The sequence below is a fragment of the Podarcis pityusensis genome (assembly GCF_964106645.2).
Source record: "Podarcis pityusensis genome assembly, chromosome: 2".
Taxonomy (NCBI): Eukaryota; Metazoa; Chordata; class Lepidosauria; order Squamata; family Lacertidae; genus Podarcis; species Podarcis pityusensis.
In genome coordinates, this window is record NC_138029.1 from 102,109,006 (window position 1) to 102,134,204 (window position 25,199).

General features: G+C 44.4%; 2 protein-coding genes across 3 annotated transcripts in view; one reads left to right on the forward strand and one right to left on the reverse strand.

Annotated features, from left to right (window-relative positions):
- Positions 1 to 25,199, forward strand: part of PRICKLE2 (prickle planar cell polarity protein 2) — a 267,560-nt gene that overhangs the window by 175,006 nt on the left and 67,355 nt on the right. For both annotated transcript variants that reach the window (XM_080995690.1, XM_080995691.1), the window contains one exon: positions 6,412 to 6,595. In XM_080995690.1, coding sequence (XP_080851816.1) covers positions 6,412 to 6,595 — 184 coding nt within the window. The remainder of the gene's footprint in view (positions 1 to 6,411; positions 6,596 to 25,199) is intronic.
- The window catches only part of LOC308471633 (uncharacterized protein C3orf49), a 303,591-nt gene that overhangs the window by 27,309 nt on the left and 251,083 nt on the right, over positions 1 to 25,199 (reverse strand). The gene's annotated exons all lie outside the window — the stretch shown is intronic.

Consider the following 25,199-nt stretch of genomic DNA (forward strand, 5'->3'; position numbering starts at 1 on the left):
ATTATATTAATTATATTATATTATATAGAATTATATTTGCAGGACTCCCTTTCTCCCTCCTTCCATCTCTCATGCGCGTGCACACACACACACACAGAGCAATGTCCTGTGTAAGTGAACAAAATAAGCATTTGATTGACAAGAAGTGTTTATTTCTCCAAGGTCTCTTTGCTGAAGAAACGCTCCTTCTGAGCTAGGTGAGCCCTCAAGCCCGTGGTAGACAGTATACAGAATAAACGTTTGCGTTTTCAGATCCTCAGGCTCCCACAGCCTTTGGTGAGAAATGTGCGCTCAAGAATTCCATCCCGTAACAAAGCCAAAGGGAATTCTTGGAAATGAACCATTCCGTTTTACAGAGAGAGACGCTGAGAGAGCAGCTTGGCTTTGTAGTTGTTACAGAAAATATGGATACTGTTTTCACTAACAACCCTGGAGTTCTCTGCCGTTGGGGAAGGCAGGGAGAGCTGTGCTTTAAAAAAAAAAAAAGCGCTGCACAGATAAAAGGCCTATTAATCAAAGAGCAAATATTGTTATAAGCTGTGCTTGAGTCTGGGCTTATCAAATTAATGGGCTCCCCCACCGCCACCCCTCTTATATTTTTGTAAGAGCATGCATCTCTCTCCCCCCCCCCCCACCTGCTCTGTGCTGTTTTTCTTTATATGGTAACGCGCTTGACACGCTAGCCAAGAATCGTGAGTTTTTCCAGACATGTACATTCTTCCTTCATGTGTTCCATTGGCTAAGCCCTATCTCTGCTGCATAGCATAACAGTAAGTGCACTGTCAGCTCCTCTCTCTCTCTCTCTCTCTCTCTCTCTCTCTCTCTCGTGCTTTCCATTAGGAGGATGGAAGGACGGTTATGAACAATATTCTGTGTCATGGGCATTCATGAATCCAGGGGTACAGTTCTAGTTTTGTTTATGGCAGAGATCTCAATCCATCCAACTAGTTTTGAAAATGTGGCCTTCATCTCTTCAGGGTTTTGTTTTGTTTTTCATTTTTTTAAAAACAGCTCTTTTACTTCGTAGCTGAGAAAGGATTTGAACCCAGGCCTTTGCCAGCCAATGTCAAATGCACTGTCCGCTAGTTACACCTTTTTTTGCTCGCATTCCAGTGCGGGATTTTTCTACACAGCGAGAGAGGGATAAAAACAGTAGGAGTTTAAGCAGATTAAGGAAGCCCTGATCTCTCATCGCCTCAGGAGCAGGTGAGAAGTTAATAAGGTTATTCTGAAATCACCTTTGGGCAGCAGGGCTTGGCTGGCTTATGACTAAACTGTTGGAGGAGTAGGCCTACCTCAGATTAATCCCGTGGAGTCTCACTTTAAACAGGGGGAGGCTGCCTGACGGTTAGATAAATCTTCTTGACCAGATGTTTTGAGGAGGTCAGGTTCCCCTCCCTGTCAACCCACTTTGAAGCAGCTTCAGTTCTCCTGTGGGTTTGGATGCACCAGTTAAACAGGGCTCAAGGCAAACCAGCCTTCTACTTTGTAAATTTTGGATCTGAAGGTGGGGAGGGAAATGCCCCACTGGTTTACAATGTCTCTGTTGTTGTTGTTGTTTAGTCGTTTAGTCGTGTCCGACTCTTCGTGACCCCATGGACCAGAGCACGCCAGGCACTCCTGTCTTTCACTGCCTCCCGCAGTTTGGTCAAACTCATGTTTGTAGCTTCGAGAACAGTGTCCAACCATCTCGTCCTCTGTCGTCCCCTTCTCCTTGTGCCCTCCATCTTTCCCAACATCAGGGTCTTTTCCAGGGAGTCTTCTCTTCTCATGCGGTGGCCAAAGTATTGGAGCCTCAGCTTCATGATCTATCCTTCCAGTGAGCACTCAGGGCTGATTTCCTTAAGAATGGATATCAGTCTTTACCGACGGCGAAGAGGCTTTACATCTGCATTTGCCCTGCCGTCTCCTTGCCTCAGCTCCTTCTCTGTAATAAAGTTGTGATTATGACAATACTGGCCCAATTTACAGGCTGTCAACAAGGACCGCACCTTGCAGGACTGAAGAAAGGAAACCATATGGCTGGTTTCAGGTCTTTGTGCCTGAAACTGGGCCCAAGGGTCAGGAGAGATTGTATACTTTCCACTCCACTGCCTAACAGTTTCCCTGCCTGAGCAGCAGTGATATCTGCGGTGATGTTGGAGACCTCAAGGACATCTGCCTCACCATCAGCAGTGGCTCAGGATTTTTATGGCTGACAAGACAACAAGCCTTGAAGTTCTCTAGAAGTTCTCCACAGTTCTGTGGAAAAGCATAGAAATACATACATGTATAAATAATACTGGGGCATAAGAGAAAAGAGAGGAGAAATGATTACAAGGGGAATAGATTTTACAAAGTTCGCTCCTGAGACAGACTTAGCAGGAACAATGACAACAGCTCCAGTGTTTAGCTCCAGGGCCCATGAGAAAGACTCCATGGGACTCCCTTCCTCAGTGAGCCTACCTCCTCTCTGTAATAGGTCTGGGGGCTCTTGTCAATGGGTCCTGCATTCAGCCCTCTCAGCAGATGCCTGACCATGCTGGTCATTAACGTCAGGCCTGGACAGGAGGCAAGAGAAGCTGAGATATTATTATCTCGCACAGGTAACACCTTATGGAGAGGTGTGTTCGTTGGCCAATTCTTTTTCATTCCATCCCATGGAGCGTTCTGCCAACAAACAACTTCTTACCTGCCTCTTTCTGCATTTTGCTGATGCCATGGAAATTGCTGCAGCATCGTACTAAGGCAGCAGGAGAAGGTGTGGATCACGCACAGGAGACTTCTCTGCACACCAGCGTTGCCTCTCCTGCAAGCTGGAGCAGCAGTTCTCCAAAATGGCCAAGGTCACTCAAGTTACCCCTGCAGCCTGGAAAGTAATTGAAGTAAAGAACATGAGAACAGCCTGTTGGATCAGGCCAACGGGCCATCGTCCTGTTGTCACAGCAGCCAACCAGATGTCTATGGGAAGCCCCTCAGCAGGACGTGAGTGGGACAGCGGTCTCCCCACTTGCAACTACTGTAATCTAAGAAAAGGCCCAGAGATCGCTGCAATATTTCCTGGTTCTGATGATGTGGGTGGCATTTGCTGAACACAATACATCCACTTACCTTGCATCCCTGTCCAGCTTGGCTTTTCTGTTCTCTGGGAAAAGAGAAGTTTGCTGTTTGTTTTCTTTTCCACTTTGCCTCCTGGTACCGCAGTTTATTTTATGACTTCCCTAAGCTTTAAATATTTCTGCTGCTCGCTGACATATTCTGCAGGGATCCATGTGATTAATAATCCTGGGAATGACGGTTAGTGAAATAGCACTAAGTTCCATGAGAATACCCATTTTTCAAACACTAAGCCTCTGATCCTCTAACCACCAACTTTCTTGAATAGTTGGCGCTGGATTTGATGGGGCTGCTCCAGAGCCGGTGCTGGCTTGAAGGATGATGAATGCATGCGGAGCTTAATAAATTGCCCGGCATGTTGAGTTGCTCAACATTATATATCATAAACAGAGATGGAGATGGCTGCTGAATCCATTGCTGTAGCGAAAAGTATAGGGCCTTCATACAGTAGCTGATTAATTAAAGTATTCATATGAAATTGTGCTCTGATTGTTTTTTGAGGGTAACAGCCAGAGGCTGCGCCGAGGCGCTCTGACTAGCTAGATGCAAACCAGACACCCAGCATGTATTTGCATCTGTGCGTATTTCAAATCTGATGAAAAGCAGGAAATGGAAAAACTTGGCAACTCTCCCTGGTTTGGCTTAGCAGAGCCTTTTGGCTTGGTGCATATTTGCACTCCGTGGGCTGCAGGGAAGTTTAGGTTCATGTGCATCGGGGGTTAGTTTATTCTGGGGCCATGCGAAGTGACGGGTAAAATGAATTAAGAAAGTTTGCTGGGCAGGTTCACAGGAGCAGCAGAAGGTATGCAGCCTTCTGGAGGGGGGGCAGTGCTCTCCTGGTGCCTTAGAAGCCCCCACTCCATTCCAATCCTAAATGTACAAAGGCTCCCCGGGAGCTCAGTGGTCAAGGGAAGTCTACACATGCTCAGAAACACTCTCATGCAAATATACGCTCTGTTGCTCTGGTGTGGAAGTGGCTGTGGAATAGTAGTTTCTAGGGCTATATGTTTAATTGGGTGATCAATGAGATTAACATTGCAATCTTATACAGTGGTACCTCGGGTTACATATGCTTCAGGTTACATACGCTTCAGGTTACATACACTTCAGGTTACAGACTCCGATAACCCAGAAATAGTACCTCGGGTTAAGAACTTTGCTTCAGGATCAGAACAGAAATTGTGCTCTGGTGGCGCAGCAGCAGCAGGAGGCCCCATTAGCTAAAGGGGTGCATCAGGTTAAGAACAGTTTCAGGTTAAGAACGGACCTCCAGAACGAATTAAGTACTTAACCCAAGGTACCACTTCCCTGGGAGTAATCTCCGCTAAACTCTGTAGGACTTACTTCAGGGGATACATGCCCTGCTATAGATTAAAAACTGACTATAATTGTACCCCAATTAACTCGGACTTCATCTTTTTAAAAATTGTTTTCATTACAGGCACTTTTATTTCACATTAAGTTGAGAATGTTCCTTTATAATCTAAGGCAGAGATGGGACAACATGTAGGTTTCCCACCTTGATCTAAAGTGATAAGAGTTTTCTATTTTAAAAAATTCAGAACTATTGTTTTTTGTTGTTTAGTCGTGTCTGACTCTTCATGGGGCTTGAATAACTCAGAGAAGCTATGAGCTATGCCATGCAGGGCCACCCAAGATGGACAGGTCATAGTGGAGAGTTTTGACTAAACGTGATTCACCTGCAGCAGGAACCGGCAAGCCACGCCAGTATCCCTGCCAAGAAAACTCCATGGACAAAAACTATTGTTTTACTCATGTGCAAATTTAACAAATGCACGAAAATTGACTTCTTTTATTGCATGAGTGGCAGCCTTAGTTTTTTGTCCTATTATGTTGTGCCTTTAGAGAACAGGTCTGCAAAGCATTGCAGAAGAAGGTGTGGGATTCTCCTCCAGAATATTCTAAAGGGAATTAACTGCAAGAATTTAAAGAGGTGCATATTGACCTTCCAAAGGTCTATCATTCTGCTGGGTACCTTTCATAGAATCATAGAGATGGAAGGGTCCCAAGGGTCATCTAGTCCAACCCTCTGCAATGTAGCCACCTCAACTTTGCCCAGTCCCAGGTTCAATCAAAGCTTTGTTTGCATCAGAGATTGGCCCTAGCATTTATTGACAGTGCACAAGCTCAAATGTGTTAGCGCATGAAGCCGCAAGCAGACTGAAGTGGTCCTGAGTAGATGCCGACTGCATTTCCTTTGTTGCCAAGTAACACAGCCTTGTATTTATCTGAAACCCAGGAGATAGACTGCCAGTCAGAGTAGACAATACCGAGGTACATGGACCGATGGTTTGTCTCAGCATAAGGCCTTGGTTCCTGTGAGTAGCCATATCTGTCAGCCAAATGGGCTTCTGGAAGGATGTACATATGTTTGTGTGTTGGTGAAACAGCAGAAGTGTGACAGACATAGTCAGCTCAATGAGCCATGCAGACAAGCACTGAAAGGAAATCCTTGTTATCCCAGGGAAATGTTTTTCTTCTGCTTGAAGCACCTTAGCTGGTGATGGAGATTCACAGCCTCCCATATGCCGAGAGTATTTGCTGACTCCGAGCTATGGCCCCTCTCCTTGCAAAGCGGACTTCACGGCGATCTTATATCAAGGCAGCAGTTGCCAGCGTGTGACTTCCATCGCTCCACCCCCCCCCCTCCTCATTTGACACCACCATATTTATGATCTCCTGTCATTGTAATGGAATTTGCCATGCTAAGCTTTTCTGTTTACACTGACGTTTAGCATACTGTATGTGTTAGTTCTTTGGCTTGCGGATTTGGACATGCTGATGATCTGGCGCTGTGCGTGTATTTATGGGCGCTGTCAAAGGAGAGGAAAGTGAAGAGGTGTATCCCAGATCATCTGTCAAATGTGTTTGACCCTTAAATCCCTCAAGGCTGGCTCAGCGTGGGTGGTCCAGTGTTCATTGTTTTCCCACCCACACCCTCCACACCCACACCCCAAAATGAAGGAATGACGTAGGGATTGAAAACTGCTTTGGGGTGCATTGGCATTTTGTCAAGGACAGGTTGCTGTTAGCATTTGGAGAGCGTCCTTCACTCATCTTGTTCAAGCTTATTATAGACAGCTGCTTTATCCAGGCCCGGGGGTGGCAGGGGGTAGGGAGAACAAACAAAAAACTGGATAGGAGTAATTAAGACTACATCTCATAGAATCCATGGCCTTACGCTAGGCAAAATGAGCTTGCACCAGGGTTATCCAACTTCTGTTGATGGGCATAAATCCTTACAGCAGAGGCTGACCTTTTGTCTCTTTGCTTTTTCCTCCCCTTCCCTTCCAGGAAGATTTGCCGGCACTGCAAGTGTCCCCAGGCAGAGCACTTTGAAACAGTGATGCCTTTGGAAATGGAGAAGACCGTGACCAAGCTGATGTTTGACTTCCAGCGGAATTCGACTTCGGATGATGACTCAGGTTGTGCCTTGGAAGAATATGCTTGGGTTCCTCCAGGGCTGAAGCCGGAACAGGTACACTTCATTGCTGCTTGTGGCTGAAAGTGCGTGGTGCATGCAAGTGATAAGGTCCTGCCAGGCATAATGGTTTTAGCTGTGACGATCTAAAAAGAAATGAGGGGGCTGTCAGAGGAAGCCCTTGAAATCCCTTCATTGCAACCATCTTGCAAATGCTCTGGGCAGGCAAGAATATATTCCTCATAAAAAGGTAAAGGGACCCCTGACTGTTAAGTCCAGTCGCACATGACTCTGGGGTTGCGCGCTCATCTCGCTCTATAGGCTGAGGGAGCTAGGGTTTGTCCGCAGGCAGCTTCCGGGTCATGTGGCCAGCATGACTAAGCTGCTTCTGGCGAACCAGAGCAGCACACGGAAACGCCATTTACCTTCCCACTGGAGTGTTATCTATTTATCTACTTGCACTTTGATGTGCTTTCGAACTGCTAGGTTGGCAGGATATATTCCTCATACGCATAGCCAAAACACTGGCACCAGCTCCCACAATGGCATCACCCTTCCTCTAAGTAATGCTGCAAAAGATTGCGATTTGTTGGTGATTCACTTCTTGCTGTGGGGCCATTTCCTCGCCAGAGTGGTGCATGCTCTAGTTATCTCCCGCTTGGACTACTGCAATGCTCTCTACGTGGGGCTACCTTTGAAGGTGATCCGGAAACTGCAATTAATCCAGAATGCGGCAGCTAGACTGGTGACTGGGAGTGGCCACCGGGACCACATAACACCGGTCCTGAGAGATCTGCATTGGCTCCCAGTACGTTTCCAAGCACAATTCAAAGAGTTGGTGCTGACCTTTAAAGCCCCAAACGGCCTTGGTCCTGTATACCTGAAGGAGCGTCTCCACCCCCATCGTTCAACCCGGACACAGAGTTCCAGCGCCGAGGCCTTCTGGCAGTTCCCTCATTGCGAGATGTGAGGTTACAGAGAACCAGACAGAAGGCCTTCTCGGTAGTGGCACCCACCCTGTGGAACGCCCTCCCTTCAGATGTGAAGGAAATAAGCAGCTATCCTATCTTCCCATCTGAAGGCAGCCCTGATTAGGGAATTTTTTAATATTTAATGCTGTATTGTTTTTAACACGTGATTGGGAGCCGCCCAGAGTGGCTGGGAAAACTCAGCCAGATGGGTGGGGTATAAATAATACATTATTATTATTATTATTATTATTATTATTATTTCCTTAGTGCTGATGGTTACAGCTGTGTGTACGAAGATACTCTTTCATCTATGGGAGGTCCTTGGTCATATGAACACTATTTTTAATAGAGATATAAAACAATGACAGTTTTGCTAGTCATCGAGGCACTTAAAACAGCTGTAGCGCAGGTGAGGCTGACCTGGACTTTGGCTTAGTGTGTTGAGCACATGGTAGTCATTTCGACAGAGCTTCCTAGATGAGCTTGTTGGTTATACTCGATTGGTTGCAGCTGAACCAGGCTTGTTCCAGGAAACAGTACAGTTATGACTGAACGGCCTCTTGAACCACCTGTGGCGACCTAAGATGGAGGAGTGAAGGAGAAGGTTTGGATTGATTTATACATACGATTTTTAGAATTCACAGGCAGCCTAAGGGACTCTGAAGGAGGCTGACATTTAAGACCATGCAAAATATATCCATAAAACAGCACTCCAGATAAAGTCACTATCAGCAGAGCTAAGAAGAAAGCAAATGCTGAGCCACTATAGGATAGCGCAGGAGTAGATAACATGGCGTCCTCCACGTTTTACAGACCGCAGCTCTCATCAGCTCCAGCAAGGGATTATGGGAATTGTAAGCCAACAAGATCTGGAGGGCAACATACTGGCTCACCCAGGGGCAGGGGCTAGAATGCTGGGCTTAGGCTGAAAAGATCCAGATTCAAATAACCTTTCAGCCGCTGGGTTTCCTTGGACCAGTTGCACCCACTTAGCCAATTGAACGAGGAAGCATATATGCCCACTGTTTAGCCCCTTGGAGATAGGAAGCAACTTCAGAGCCTCTGCCAAAGTGCCTGGCTAACTGCGAGTGAGGCTACTTGGGAGGAAGGGGAAGTGCATGGAAACACCTTTGTGGACCAGGACCTAACCGAGAGCCTCCAGCTGCTGCTCCTCCTATACAGGCACCCAGTCTGAGCTGCTTCATTCCTCTCCTTCAAGCTGCAGCCTGCCTGACCTGGGGAAAGGGACAAAGGCTATCTAATTGGTGACAGATGACCCCCAGCTCAAATTAAGCACTCCACACTGACACTCCAAAGAGGGTCAAGGTCAGGGTTAACCCTGATTGCTAGCGTATGGTTCATTACGCCAGCTCCTCAGGCAGGATTGTGAAAAGGCTACCATTACTCTTTTGCAGTAGGATGCCGTTAAGCTGAGCAGGTCTTTCGTTGTGGTAGCGCAGGGCACACATGTGCACCGTGTGCACCAGGAGGATAATAGCAATGGTATAACCATGTCAGAAGATGATTAATTCTACAGCGCATGGCATTTGAAGGGAAAGGAAGTGTCTGGTGCTCTTGCGATTTGAGAGAGCATGTCTCCTGTACCCCTGAAAAATCAAACGTCGTCTTCTTGTGCTGTTTCAGATTTGCTGGAAAAAGTGTTCCAGTGCCTAAAGCGAGCCTTTTCTTTTGCCAGTCAGGGACATTAATAAGACGGATGTACCAAGGCACGCTGCCAGTGTAAAACATTTACATGTTTCTATTACTTACACTTTGCTTGATTCATTCAGCCTTTCCCATGATCATTTTACACTTGAGACCCGGAGCTTAATTTGCCAAGGACGTTGCAAATGTGGCTAGCTCGGATAATTGCTATGGTAATCGTTTTCAAATCATCCAGAGGAGGCCAAAAGCCTTCCTTCTCATTGCTATAATGTGTTCTTTGAACTTGAATCTGATGCTTTCCTCTTGGCTCGGTTCAAAAACTGTCCTGCAGTCCCTGAAATGTTTTGGCGCTCCCTTTCCTGTAGGTTGTAAATATTATCTGATTGGAGAAGTTCAAGCTTTTCTTTCTCTTTCCCTCTCTTCCCCTGCTTTTCCTGCAAACTCTATAGTGTTGTGCTGTGAAGATCTTGGCTCCTTAACGTTACAGTTATCCTAAGCTGGATCTTATAAATTCAAAGGTAGTGAGGACCTCTGCCAATCTTAACAAATTATATATGTTTTTCTCTGTGCCTGCTGAATGACTGGGGAAAGGGGGCTACAATTTAGAGGGGATGCAATTTAGAAGAGTGCACATCCTTGCTGCTTTCCCTCAAGTATTGCCTTCTCAGAAGGTGTCCGCCTCCATCCCGAGCCTTCAAACGCTTTTAACTCTCCTTTAGTGAAATCCTCAGTGCAAATGTCTTGACGTTAGAGCCTTTAAAAGGGGGAAAATGGAAGACGAACGCAGCAGCAAATGGGCTGGCAGCGCTTCTGTCCTTGTTGTGTTTTAGTAATTTGAAGGCCCAGGACTTGGCGTAGTCTGTGAATTGAAGGCATGAGAACAGCAAATGAAGCTGCATTATTGCTGCTTAGCAACATACTCTCTGCCTGTAGGTGCTTAGCAACAGGTGATCTTTCTTTCCTGGTGTGCAGGAACTAGATTCCTACATATGAACAGGATTTAATGGTCTAGATGAGGAGTTGGGTAGAGTAGGGCACTGCTTCCACCTTCTGCAAGGTCTGGAGAGGCTCTTGCAAGTGATACAAAGGCATGCCACTTAGGACCAAAGTGTCTCAAAACCTGAAGCTATAGGGTTTTTGCAGAACAACATGTAGGAAGACCATTTGGGCGCCTTTGGGAGGAAGGGTGGGATATATATTCTAGTAATAAGTAGTAGTAGTAGTCCTAGGGACGTGGGTGGCACTGTGGTCTAAACCACAGAGCCTAGGGCTTGCTGATCAGAAGGTCGGCGGTTCGAATCCCTGCGACGGGGTGAGCTCCCATTGCTCAGTCTCTGCTCCTGCCAACTTAGCTGTTCGAAAGCACGTCAAAGTGCAAGTAGATAAATAGGTACTGCTTTGGCAGGAAGGTAAACAGCGTTTACGTGCGCTGCTCTGGTTCACCAGAAGCTGCTTAGTCATGCTGGCCACATGACCTGGAAGCTGTACGCAATCCCAGAGTCGTCCGTGACTGGACTTAACTGTCAGGGGTCCCTTTACCTTTAGTAGTCTTCCACAGTCTCCTGAGACAGACGGATGCCAACAAGCAACAAGTATTTCCCTTTCCATTTGCTAGCTGGACTGATGCCTGGACTTGGTTGTAGGCTGGATGAGGGCCAATAAACAGACACTCAATCCTGACAAAATGGAGGCGCTTTTTGTGGGTGGTTCTGGAGTCCAGATAATTGGCCTGTTTTGGATGGGGTCATACTTCCCCTGGAAGAGCAGATTCATAGTCTAGGGGTGCTCCTGGATTCGTCTCTAGAGGCCCAGGTAACCATTTCTCTACTGGGATAGCCTGACCACTGTTGTCTATGTGCTGATAATCTCCAGCCTGGATTATTACAATGTGCTGTATGTGGGGCTGCCCTTGAGGCTGCCCTGGAAGCTGCCCTGGATTGCAGTGGCTTGACTGCCAACATGTTGCCCCATTGTGGGAAGAATTGCACAGGCTGCCAATTAGCTATGAAACTAAGTTCAAGGTGCTGGTTTTGTTGCATAAAGCCATACAAATTGAGACCAGAATACAGTGGTACCTCGGTTTTCGAAAGTCTGTTGACAAACATTTCTGTTTATGAACACCGTAAACCCAGAAGTAAATGCTTCGGTTTTCGAACACGCCTTGAAAGTCGAACATGCTACGTGGCTTCTGCTGAGTGCAGGATCCTGAGGCCTAGCTGTTGGCTGTTGAGTCCTGAGCACCCGCACAACACGGAGGTGATATTTGGGCATATTTGGTGCCTGTGTGCAATCAGTCTGTGCTTATCTCATCTCAGGAGCACTCGTGCAACCAGTTCGGGAAACCGGGCCTTGGTTTTCGAACGTTTCAGAACTTGAACGTTCTTCCGGAGAGGATTGCGTTCCAAAACCTAGATACCACTGTACCTGAAATATCACCTCACCCCTTCTGTGCTCTGCAGTGAGGGCCTCCTGTAGATGCCATCTTGTGAGGAGGACTGTTGCACACAATGTAGGAACTGGGCCTCTTGTATTGTGGCACCTATATGTTGGAATTCATTCCCCTTGAATATTAGACAGGTGCTGTCTCTGTTGTCTTTCCAGCATCTGCCAAAGGCTTTTCTCTTTCAACAAGCCTTTTAAGTCGAGATCTTTCCCATTCTGCAAACGTATTAGAACTGTCCCTCTTGGATTAGGGCAATGGGCCACATAATCCAGCATGTTCTCACACGTGCCTGTAGGAAACCCACAAGCAACACCTGAGCGCAAGAGCACTCTCCCCTCCTGCAGTTTCCGGCAACCAGTATTCAGAAGCATTTTTGGCCACCAAAGCAAGGCAAACATAGCCACCACCATGGCTTAGTAGCTATCGGTGGCCTTATCCCCCGCGAAGTTGCCTAATCCACCTTTTAAACCATCCAGTTCATTTTACTGTCTTAGGCTGCTTTGGGCTCACTCGCTGGATCATCACTTTGTCATGGGGATGGGGATGTGGGGATGTATATCCCTCCTTTGGGAGGGATATACATTTAATAAATAAATAACAGATGCCAAGTTACTTTAGGTTTTCATTCTGCCGTGATATTACATTGGAAGTAGTTCTGTGAGGTAGTCCGATAGCTGGCACTCTTGTTAACTTTAATCAGAGCTAGAGATCTGAAGCCAACTATTTGTTCTTCCCTAGACCCAGGACACGTTAGCCCTGCTTGGCACCCCATCGTTTTTGACTGGGTGTAAATGTGTCCTTCAACTCTGATAATGCCTCTTGGGTGTCCAGATGGAGAGGCCTGGGCAACTGTGTTCTGCAACCCACTCATTTGCTCAGGCTGAGCAAGTTTCAGGCTCCTTTCCAGTGCACCTTTCTGTATCTTCCAACCGCACACAACTTCTCTGTCTTATTCGCCCTGTGAAATTCACCGAATCCGTGTCTCTTGTTGACTCTTCCACACAATGGTTAGATTGTCCGTGAATATATATCCCACGACGTCACAGCCACTGGCTAAGGGAAACTTAATGGGCAACAAGCGACACATTTTTAATACTGGTTTAATTTCGACTGCAGAAATAGACGGGGAGAGGGATTTCACAGCTTATAAAGACGCAAGAGATAAGACAGAATTTTGATTTCCTCCTAGAGGAAACTGCATGAATAGAACCAGATCTCCAGCTGATGTAAATAAGCCTAGTTTGATGCTTCGGTGGAGCTGCATTGATTTATTCCAGCTGAACATCTGGTTCATAATTTATGGCCAAGCACTACAGACCTCTTCGTTGCTGTGCTGTTAAATTTCATAGGGTTCTTGAGACTTCACAGTACGCTGGGTGTACGTGGTGGAACCTTCATGGTTTGAGCTGGAGGAACCCTGGTTATCTGGCTTCCACTCTTTCTCCCTTGCCTGTCCCAAGAAGAAATACAAATTTATTCAGTACTTTATTTCTCTTGGATTGGTTTAAATGGCAGTAGAAACCAGCTCACACAGGAACCAGGACCATTGGTGCATCTATCTCAGTATTGTGTACACCAGCCACATTCCTTCCAGGTGTTTTGGTATACAATTCCCATCATCCCTGAGCGTCAGCCACGTTGGCTGGGGCTGACCAGAGTTGTAATCCAGAATATCTGGAGAGCAGCAGGCTGGAGAAGGCTAGTCTACGCTGACTGGCATTAGCACTCTTCAACACAACTCTCCAACAAACAAAGAGCTGGGGAAGGTCTCCTGCCAACCTTCTGCCGCCTAGTACAGAGTCTCTGCTAATGGCACATATCCCCACCTTCATTTGCTTAGCGACTGGGCCATTCTCAGCAATTGCATCCCTGTTGCATCAGAAGTCATGGGATTTGGTTAAATTCTAACCTAGTTCTAGGAATTTAGGGGAGTCTTGCCCTCCAATAAACATACAACAATATCAAGACTTCCCTGAATATTGAAGCATAGTATATCAAGGAGGATAAGTTAACCCTTCTCCCTGATATCTAGTGTCTTGTGTGCAGGGGTTTTCCTACACGGAGGAACACTTCAAAAATGGACAGACATAATATTGGACAGTTGAATTGTTGTTGGTTAGTCGTTTAGTTGTGTCCGACGCTTTGTGACCCCATGGACCAGAGCACGCCAGGCACTCCTGTCTTCCACTGCCTCCCGCAGTTTGGTCAAACTCATGCTGGTAGCTTTGAGAACACTGTCCAACCATCTCGTCCTCTGTCATCCCCTTCTTGTTGATCTTTCCCAACATCAGGGTCTTTTCCAGGGAGTCTTCTCTTCTCATGAGGTGGCCAAAGTATTGGAGCCTCAGCTTCAGGATCTATCCTTCCAGTGAGCACTTAGGGCTGATTTCCTTAAGAATGGAGAGGTTTGATCTTCTTGCAGTCCGTGGGACTCTCAAGAGTCTCCTCCAGCACCATAATTCAAAAGCATCAATTCAAAAGCGATCAGCCTTCTTTATGGTCCAGCTCTCACTTCCATACATCACTACAGGGAAGACCATAGCTTTAACTATACGGACCTTTGTTGGCGAGGTGATGTCTCTGCTTTTTAAGAATAGGTTTAAGAATTAAAGAATAGGATTTGTATTTGTATTTTCAGGTTTTGTTCAATGACTGCTTCTCATGCAGAGGGCATAAATCCATGCTTGGCACAAAGTAAACAGGCTGGAGCAGGAATTTAGTCTTATTATGCCGATTCATCAAATGGGTAGGAAAGCTGACCTCCCCACCCCTCAAATTACAGACTACATTCAAATTAAGGATTCCTAAAACTGCATGCAGTTTTAAGCTTTTCATGTGGCAAGGGTGGCCATTTGATGGACCCAGCAATTAAAACATTTGCAAAGCAAATTGTGGAGCCTGAACATTTCGAATGCGATTGAAGTTAATACAGAAATAGTTCTTCAGAACCATCGTGTGTCTTCTAGAAAATCCAGGATAAAATGTTATAACTTGGGTTTCCCCATGGAGATGCTAGAGGATACTTTCCCAAAAATACCTGCATAAGCAATCAACTTCACAAGGTTAGAATAAATAAGATGAAATTTATTTTTACAATCTGTGGGTTAAAAAAAAATAAATTTGGATTACCCGCTCCCTAAAAAAAAGTTTGACAAGGATGAAAACTGAACGATGCAGATTTCTGAAAGGGTATGATATCTATTTCCAACACTCAGATCTTCTTAGGGTATTGTTGACCATACTAAAAAATACAAGTTCTTACATTTTATCTGTTTTCCCTTAGTGAGTTTGGGCCTCAATATCTTCATGCTAGGTCATGGATTCAGTTTTAAGAGGTACTTGATCTATTTGCTTGTATAACATTGGCGCTACATGTTATTTTAATAAACACCAGGTATAAGTGAAATGTAATGGGGAGATCTAATTGAAAATTGAAAGATCAATGTTTAGGGGAAAACATTTTTAATTATTATCCACGCCTGCAGCAAGGCATTTAGCTGAAAGCCTGGTCATTCCACAAGGTGTTCCCACCCTTGATTCCCCAGTGTCATTAGATAAAAGGTTATTGCTACAGATGACTTCTTCAATTCAGCGCTCACTTATGCACATGCAAGTTTTATTGGCAATAGTGCCAGTTCCTCTCCTCAACCTGTTGGGGGTAAGCCAGGAAGTTTGTCATGCTTAAATCACATTGAAATAAATGGGATGTTATAGTTTAAGACTTACTCGGGTCCCGTGGATTCCAAGAGGACTAAAGCAGCTTTAAGTATCTCATTATGTGGAATTAAGCAGTATTGATTTCAGTGGAGTTTACTTCTCAATGCCATGCATGGGTCTGTGCTGCCAAATCTCTTATCTATATGCAGGATCAAAGTGTTAATTCAGCCTTTGCCAACCTGATGGGAGTTGTATTCCAAAACATCTGGAGGACACCAGTTTGGCAAAGGCTGAGCTAATGAGCATTCAAAAACGTCTTCCACTAACATAGCATTTTAAGCCACCAGATATCTTGTCCTTTGCTTTATAGTTTGGGGCTAAACAACAAATGAAAGGTTGGTTTCCAGCACCAGAGGCAAAGGATTATATGCACACCTTCTTGTTCCTTAATTATAATATGGATTAATGTGGTTTTCAAACAGCAACAAACGTACAGAGGTTCTGTTTGAGGGATGTTTATAGTGATAAAATCAGTTGTTTATACTGATTACATCTGCCTGTGTGATCCCTTTTCTGCCAGTCACTTTCCTGGAAATCCTGTTTAGACAGCCTGGCTATTTGTGATCAATCACCTATGCTATTTTCTCTTTTGTTTATTGTAAATAGTGATTTAGATAGTGAGCCCCCTGGTTTTTCTTTTCCTAAACCTTCCCTCAAAGTTTTTGTGCATCTTTGGTGCTCCGTGCAATTAAGCACTATAAAACAGGATAGAGCCATTCTTCATTGGGCCAACGTTCTTCCTTATCCAATCATTCATTCTTCAATGTTAGAATCACAGCTAAGCCCCATATGCCATTTTGAAGCAGAAACTGAGACATTGATGAATAACTTCGACAACATGGGAGTGTGTTTATTTAGTTTTTTTATTTATAATAATAATAATAATAATAATTTATTATTTATACCCCGCCCATCTGGCTGGGTTTCCCCAGCCACTCTGGGCGGCTTCCAAAAGAATATTAAAATACTATGTTACATCAAACATTAAAAGCTTCCCTAAACAGGGCTGCCTTCAGATGTCTTCTAAAAGTCTGGTATTTAAAAAAACCAACAACCACCCATGTGCAACAACACATTTTTGTACTGTTTTGCTTGGATTCAACAAATGCTTGGATATGAGAACAAATGAAGCCAATTCCACAAGCTACCTAGATGCACGTTAAAAAAAAACCTTTATCTAATGGCACAGAGGAATCTAGCATGGGAATATCTTGTGGAATGCTACTGTCTGGGCTCAACTGTACAGGTAGGAAGAGAACCACGAACAGAACCACTGTACTACAGTACCAGCACTACCCCCTCACACACAAGTAATCTAGGAAGATTTTATTTGATTTATTTCTGTGCTGCTTTTCATCCTAACAAATCCCAAAGCAGCTTACAAACAATAAATAGCAGTGACATGATAGAACATTACAAATACAGCACAAATCATATAGAATAATTAACTAATCATCCGTGAAACAATTAACAATCTATAAAACACTGTTAGCAAAGCAACAATGGAAAAATAAGCTAAACATCGCAATTAAAGCAAAGTCATATTCCGTGATCAACAAATCAATACAGCATTTATAATCTATAAGACAATATTAACAACATAAACAACCAAAAGGTAAACTAAGCACTCATACACCCTCATAACTCATAAAATTCACTCTGTTCAGCTCATTAAAATACACATCCACATAATATACCTGTGTCAACTCCCTCCTGAAGGTCCTTAAAACTGGAGGTGGGCAGTACAGGTGGAACCAACCCCTGCCTGATGACCAAAAGAGTCTCTCTCCTCATAGTTCTTCCTCTGGAAAGAGCTCCCTTATGAAGGCTCCTGTGGCTGGAGGTGGGGCAAGGCAGGTGGGAAAAGCCATTACCTGCTGGCCAACACAGAATCTCTCTCCCCTCACCATGGGTACCATTTTCAGTGATATCAAAAGCCACTGAAATATCACATGAGAGTAACAGAGTTGTACTCCCCTTGTACTTCTTCCAATACAGGTGAGTCAATCGTAAAGCAGAACCTCAACTGAAGCGGCTCCCCTCTTAGGGTGATGATCGCTTTCTCTCAAACCTAATTTGTTTTAGGCGTCAATTATAATCCGGATGAACGGTTGCTGACAGTCGTCTCAATTTGCGCCTCATGCAGAGAACATATAGTTCTGTTTATAGACCCTTCAAAATTTTCACAAGAATGACGACCTTCTTTAGCTGTGTTATTGTTCCTGTATGTCAAGGTTTTTTGAGAAAACAGACAAACACAATGCTTTCTTTAAGAAATAAAATAATAGCCCATTGTAAACATACAAAGCACCATGTAAAAACACCCACCCACCCCAAAACCCTCAATTTATTTCGTTTCAACAGGGAATATGAATGCTCTTTCAGCATAGGAAAATAGGTGGGACCATCAATGCTGCCATGTCTGAGGCCTAAGGGAGATCTAACTAGAAGGCTTAAAGAGGAGGCAAGCTCAGCCTCAGATGCCTTTTAAAGCATCTGCTGTTGCTGCTTTCTCTCCTAAATCAGGGTTTCTTTCTACGCTCTCACACAGAGGGGTCATGAGACAGAGCCACAAGTGGCTTTCACACACGCACCCAGCCGAAACAGTCACACATCTCATTATATAAACAGCTAGGCATGCCGACATAACAAATTCATTTCAGAGCAAAGTGGGTCAGTCGGCAAGGGTAAAAATTCAACAACCGCAGATGTGTTTGTGAAACAGAGGGGCCGGTGCTTTAGGAACAAAATTCTTAGGAAAGTCTGCCTAAAGCCATTCCTTTTGTTTCTCCCATCCCAAGCACAGAGAAGTTTGCAGTGTTTTCAGTGCAATATAGAGTTTGGACCGCACACGACTTCACAAGGTCACTAGCTTGAATACAACCACAGTTGACGTGTGTATGTTATGTGCACATGCCTATTAATAGGACTGTTCATAGGTACTGCCATTTGCAATTGGACTTCTGCTGTGATTCAGAGAAAATAGGATCTGAGTTGGCTGGGTGAGGGGGGGAGAAACCCATTTTTCTGTCCACTGGTCTTTGCTGCTTCTACCTGTTGCCGCCCCTCTTCTTTTGTTGCCTACCGGCTTGCAGGTATTATAGCCATGTTTTCGCTCTCTTAAAAGAGTCTTTGAAAAGAGGCCCCATGGAACATGTGTACTCTGTGTCCATGGGGCCTCTTTTAAAGGACTCACCCTGTATAAGTGTGCACATTCACTAATGGCAACTGTGCATGTAAACAGATAGAGTGACAATGATGCAACCAATAGGCAGGGTAAGAGTTGTGCATGAAACACATGCTCAGCAGAAGGCGGCCAGTTAGGCACTGCAAAAGGGGGAGGGCGCATCATCAAAAAAAGAGGTCAGTGATTTGCGTAAAATTTGTATGTGGGAATTTATGCGTATAGATGCAAATTTAGAAATAATTACTAAAATGCATTCGTTTCTTGAAAAGCATTTCTAAGCCTTTTAATATTTTAAAATACAGTGGTATCTCAGGTTAAGAACTTAATTCGTTCTGGAGGTCCGTTCTTAACTTGAAACTGTTCTTAACCTGAGGTACCACTTTAGCTAATGGGGCCTCCTGCTGCCGCCGCGCCACTGCCGCACAATTTCTATTCTCATCCTGAAGCAAAGTTCCTAACCCAAGGTACTATTTCTGGGTTAGCGGAGTCTGTAACCTGAAACGTCTGTAACCTGAAGTGTCTAACCCGAGGTACCACTGTATGTAAAAACATCAAAACAAGAAACTATGTCACTGGATGACACTGATTATCTGTATATAAATGGAAATACAACACATCCCACTATAGTAGGAAAGACACCAGGTGACTTGTTTGCTGCCCAGCTGCTAACTGCTGCTTCATTGCCTCAGCTGCTCTTCTTTCTTAATGGTTCTTTATTTGGAAGCCAGATTTGTATTGAGCTGCCCTCAGATAGAGGACTGTCCTCTGGTGGCCCTTTGAAAAAAGTAGGACACGTGGCCACCATAATTCAGCATTGTAAATATGGTGGAAACAGGCAGACTGAGGGATCAGCAGAACTGTGGAATGAGTGGTTCTGAAGATCCAAACCTACCAGATCTGGGACTAAAGGTGCCATGTGAAAGAAAGCCCTGTTCTTCCAAGTCTTGTCTCCATTGCACAATGTATTGGAATCACTTATTGTGTGAATCATGATGGTTCGGACCATTCCAGCCATTGCTCAGAAACTTAGAAGTAAGTTAAAGCATCGTTTATAAAATCTCCAAGTAGTTCATAATATACATAAGAATGATAGAAGCCAACCAGTGCTAATACTTAAAACATTCAGATAAGCAGAGACATAATTGCAACAGCTACAGCAGCCAGACTCAAGGGGGGGGGGGGAAACCCCTCATATCAGCCACCAGGAAACATCATGTTAAATAGAGAGATTTTTAGCTGTGGAAACATCCCACCATCGGTGCTCGCCTGCTCTGCATAGGGAGCTCATTCCCCTCCTCCGTGTGACCCATAAATTATTGTGAGAATCTTGAAAATCCTTTTTTTAATGTTTAGGAAAGGGTCAGGCCAAGTGTGGAAATTCTCCAGAACTCAGATTAGATGAGATAAACCTGAGAATGGCTATAGTGTGTCTGAAGGACTTGGAACCGTGAACGCTTATCATTAAAGCCCCTGTGTTTAAAACTGCAGGATCCCTCTGTCGTTTCAAACATTTGCAGTTGGCATCATTACGGCCCTGGCTGGAAATCTTAACTGTCAAGTGAGACGTTGTCACGCTTAACTGGCGTACCAGCTATTATTTCCTGAGGAAATGAAATGCTGCAGAATTAAAACTTTTAAAGGGGCCTGGTTTATGTAGCACCACATCAAAACAGAATGCATCTGTCAAATGTAGCCCGCCCTCTAATATATGCATGCAAATACTATGCAACATTTGTTAAGCTTGGTTTTTTTAATAATAAAAAACAAAAGTAAGTCCCAGTGAAGTCAGTGAGACTTCCTTCTTAGAAAGTACAAGAATGCTGTCTTAAGATACAGCATTATTACTGCACTAAAACCAAACCACTCTACCTGCAGAGGGTCATGGTGGCAAACAAACTAGCATGATGGTGATAGTAATGTTAATAAGTTGACTCTGGCCAAATTGAAAGTGTAGAACATGTGCTTCTCCAGTGCTTGTTTCATAGAGATTTATGTTCTGTCCTTATTTTGCCTATGCTCCAGAAATATACTGGGAGTTTTGAACAGTTTCTTGCCACTCTGCTGCTCCTAGATAAGATAAAAGTAAAGATAAAAGTCCCCTGGATGGTTAAGTCCAGTCAAAGGCGACTATGGGGTTGCAGCGCTCATCTCGCTTTCAGGCCGAGGGAGCTGGCGTTTGTCCACAGACAGCTTCCCGTGTCCTGTGGCCAGCATGACGAAACCACTTCTGGCGCAACGGAACACCATGACGGAAACCAGAGCGCATGGAAAGACCATTTACTTTCCCGCCACAGCAGTACCTATTGATCTACTTGCATTGGCATGCTTTTGAACTGCTAGGTTGGCAGGAGCTGGGACAGAGCAATGGGAGCTCACCCCGTCACGAGGATTCAAACCGTCAACCTTCTGATTGGCAAGCCCAAGAGGCTCAGTGGTTTAGACCACAGCGCCACCCACATCCCTAGATAAGAATCCCTGTATAAGATAACAAGTGGCCAAATATTTTGCAGCAACAATCAAAAACAACATATAATGACTAGCTCTGAGGAGGAGTATAATATATCAACAGATGGTCATCCTTAGGTCACAAGGGTTCCCTTCTGACAGATCAATGACCAACTGGAACTACTTTTTAATATGTATGAGATTTTACACTATTTTATTTTGTTCGGAGCTTTTCAGTTTTGTGACTGGTGTTTTTGTCTTGATACTGGTCACTGACCGTAATAAAAAGACTATACCAAGTCCTAACCACCAGACACTAAACCATTCAATAGCACACTGATAAAATACCACAGGGAGCCAAGCTCAAGCTCCCTTTTAAACAAATAAATCTTCTCCCAACTTCCTGTAAAACCTGAACAAGCTGATCGTATGAGTTTTCCACTAGGTAGGACTTGTTCAGAATGGGCACCACCATGGGGGACACTCTGTTCTTCTTCACCAGCCACCTCTCCTCAGATGACAAAGGGATGAGGCAGAACTTCCAACCATGATTTCAAAGCCTAGAGGTGTATAGGATGGAATGCTCCTTCATTTCAAGATAGTGTCATGTCTTTAGTAACTGGGACAAAACTCTATTAGTGTATTAAAGCTCAAAACCAGCTTTTTGAATTGGGGTTGGAAACTAAGCAACTAATAAATCTATATGCATATCATAGAGAGCAGGTATGCATTAGAACTTGCATGTTGTCCAGGATCACACTGTCACCATACGTTCTCCACTCTCAATTTTTTTCTTCTGGTGTACACTGAGAAATTTCTGGCATTTTGGACGTTTGCTATACTCCTCCTTTGAATGTAATGTAAAAGATAAATCATAGGCTAATGGTTGCACTTCACAAATGCTTGTCTGTTAATGTTTGTTGTTTAACAGTGTTGCAAGACGATGTTGGCTCCTAGAAGCACGTTTTGCCATCTCAGGGAGTTTTTAATGTCTTGATTATCGGTACATTATCTCCCCATGGGTGTAATCTGTCAGGAATATAAATCCATAGAAGGTGCTGCAGAAAGATTTAGATCTGGCCAATAATAATAAAAAATGACTCACATTTTCTCCAGCCATTTTGTGCGTCTTGTTTTAAAATTACACTGTTGTTCAAAATTATATGAGGTACAATTAAAATTTCAGCAAATGCCAGGCTTGGCAATTGCACACTTTCTTCTATAGTCCTGAGGGCTCTTTCCCCGCCTTTGGTACTGTAAAAGAAAGCTGAAATTCTCATGAGTCTGCATATTTTTCCAGCATCCATTAAAAAACCATACTGGTGAGGAGGTCATGGCATGCACTTGTCCTTTTTGGATCTTTAACTCATTGGCTTTTGATGAGCATTAAAAAAAAAAAAAAAATCTGCCAGGTAGGCCACACTTTGACTTATATACCTTGCTCCCATAGCTTGCCCCCATTTGTGTACAGTCATACCTTGGAAGTCGAACAGAATCCGTTCCGGAAGTCCATTCGACTTCCAAAACATTCGGAATCCAAAGTGCGGCTTCTGATTGGCTACAGGAAGGTCCTGCAGCCAATCGGAAGCTGCGGAAGCCCCTTCGGACGTTTGGCTTCCAAAAATAGTTCACAAACTGGAACAGTCACTTCCAGGTTTGCGGCGTTCGGGAGCCAAAACGTTCGAGAACTAAGCTGTTTGACTTCCAAGGTACAACTGTATTTACAAAGCTTAAGGTGGGACACATCCTCAAAAAAATTGTTCTGAATCTCAGTGTGTTCCATGGGGATTACTCCCCGGTAAGTGTACATGGGTTTGCATTCATTCCTTAACATAAATAGCAACACCCTAGAGGTCCCGGGCCCTAAAGAAGTCAGATTAGCCTCAACCAGGGCCAGGGCCTTTTCAGCACTGGCTCCAGCCTGTTGGAACGCTCTGTCTCATGAGACCAGGGCCCTGTGGGATCTGATTTCTTTCCGCAGGGCCTGCAAGACAGAGCTGTTCCGCCTGGCCTTTGGTTTTGACTCAGTCCGACCCTTATGTTTCCCACCCTTTATGTGATCTATGGGCTACTTTTAAAATGAGGCTGCATTTTAAATTGCATTTTAACCTGTATTTTAAATTGTCCCCCCCCCCCATTATGTTTTTACTGTAACTTTTACTGGTGTTAGCCACCCTGAGCCCGGCTCTGGCCAGGGAGAACGGGGCATAAATAAATTTTATTATTATTATAATTATTAATTATTATTTTGTAATTTGAACACTTAATGCCCATCACATTCTGAAGGGATGTACTTCTTTTCCCCTCTGTATGTATGCTTAGAGGTGAAATGAAAACAATGGTTCTTGTTTATTAGGGTAATTGCTCTAGTAATTGAGGTAACTGAGTGGCGTCAATCTCTGTAGCAGCCAAATAGTCTATCCATGCTATTAAACAAACTGATTCTGCATTCTCCCATTATATATATGTATAATATTTCAACAACAACAATAATAAACATGCTTTTAGGAGCCAGTCCTGGACCCAGGTGGCAACTCCCAATCTCTTAGGGGTTGTCGTTAGTCCTCTGTCTCTTGCCCTTAGTAACAGACAGGAGAGTGGCATAATAGTGTCACATACGCAACCATTCATGTGAGCAATTACGGATAATTGGACTTGTGTCCTGTCTAGATTTGGATAATGTGTGTCAATTACTGGCCCATCTAGATGTGTCACTAAAGAGCAATGATTTTATTGCTGTAATTGAAATCATTGAGGGTGTCTTTTCTTTGCTCGGTCTGGGAGCAGGTTTCAGGTTCATTGCATTCTGTCCAGGGTTCCAAGCTCCCAGCAAACTCTAGTTCTCCCTTTGTTTGGGGAAACAGGGAAATGGGAGTCACGCATTTCCATATTTATTTATGCAATTATATCATTTACATTCCTCGAGGCTGCCTTTGGCAGCTTGTTGGGGAGGCAGGAAAGTAAAGGCAGCGCCGCTTCATGGGTGAGCGAACAGAGGCGTCACATTCTTTACTCAGGGCAAAAACCTACATAGCTGCAAAATGGCCAACCCTCTGGAAACTTTTTTTAAAAATTATTTTATTTATAGGTTTTCCGTTATACACTCATATCATTTTCTGTTTTTATACAGTAATTCTTTTCGGCTTCCCACCCAACATTCCATGACGGTTCTTTATACATCTTAATTATACAGTGATACCTCGGGTTAAGGGACATGGGTAGTGCTGTGGGTTAAACCACAGAGCCTAGGACTTGCCGATCAGAAGGTCGGCGGTTCGAATCCCTGCGACGGGGTGAGCTCCCGTTGCTCAGTCCCTGCTCCTGCCAACCTAGCAGTTCGAAAGCACGTCAAAGTGCCAGTAGATAAATAGGTACCGCTCCAGCGGGAAGGTAAACAGCGTTTCTGTGCGCTGCTCTGGTTCGCCAGAAGCGGCTTAGTCATGTTGACCACATGACCCGGAAGCTGTACGCTGACTCCCTTGGCCAATAAAGCAAGATGAGCGCCGCAACCCCAGAGTCGGTCACGATTGGACCTAATGGTCAGGGGTCCCTTTACCTTTACCTCAGGTTAAGGGACGCGGGTGGCGCTGTGGGTTAAATGAATACTCTCCCAGAATACTGACCCCCAGATTCCTTTAACGGAATACCCTTAAAGGGGAGGGGTAGGTGATGGCCACAACCTCCCCTCCCATAAACCAAGCTTTTCCAATTCTTAACCACCAAACCTTACAAAGCTGTGATGATTTGAAACCAAAGAAGGATGCCTGCATAAGCAAACTGTTCAGCTGGAGAAGCATGAGAGAAAATACTTTCAAAATGCTGAAGCATGTTTAGAGACAGTTTTCATCTAAACAATAAGCGCTTGCATTTTTGCAAACAGGCCTAGCCAAAGGGTGGAAAAGAGGGGGAGAGAGAGGGGGAAAGGCTGTGAATTTTCCTGACATACTAGGTCAAGGTAGTTGAGTGTCCATATTTTTAATTTACTTACAGTTTGGTGCTGGCAGATGCCTTTTGTCAGAGAAATAACTGAATCCCTAGAGTACCTGCAGGCTTTAAAGAAATACCTCCCAGGATTTTTAGTCATCCCTAAGGAACATGCATAGCTATGACTTTAAAAACTGAGGTACTTTGAAATTCGAGGGGAGGAGAAAAAGAACAGAGAGAAATACTAAATGAGGCTGATGAGGAACTTGAATGTATTGTGGGCTAATGCAATTATTTCCCTCGATTCCT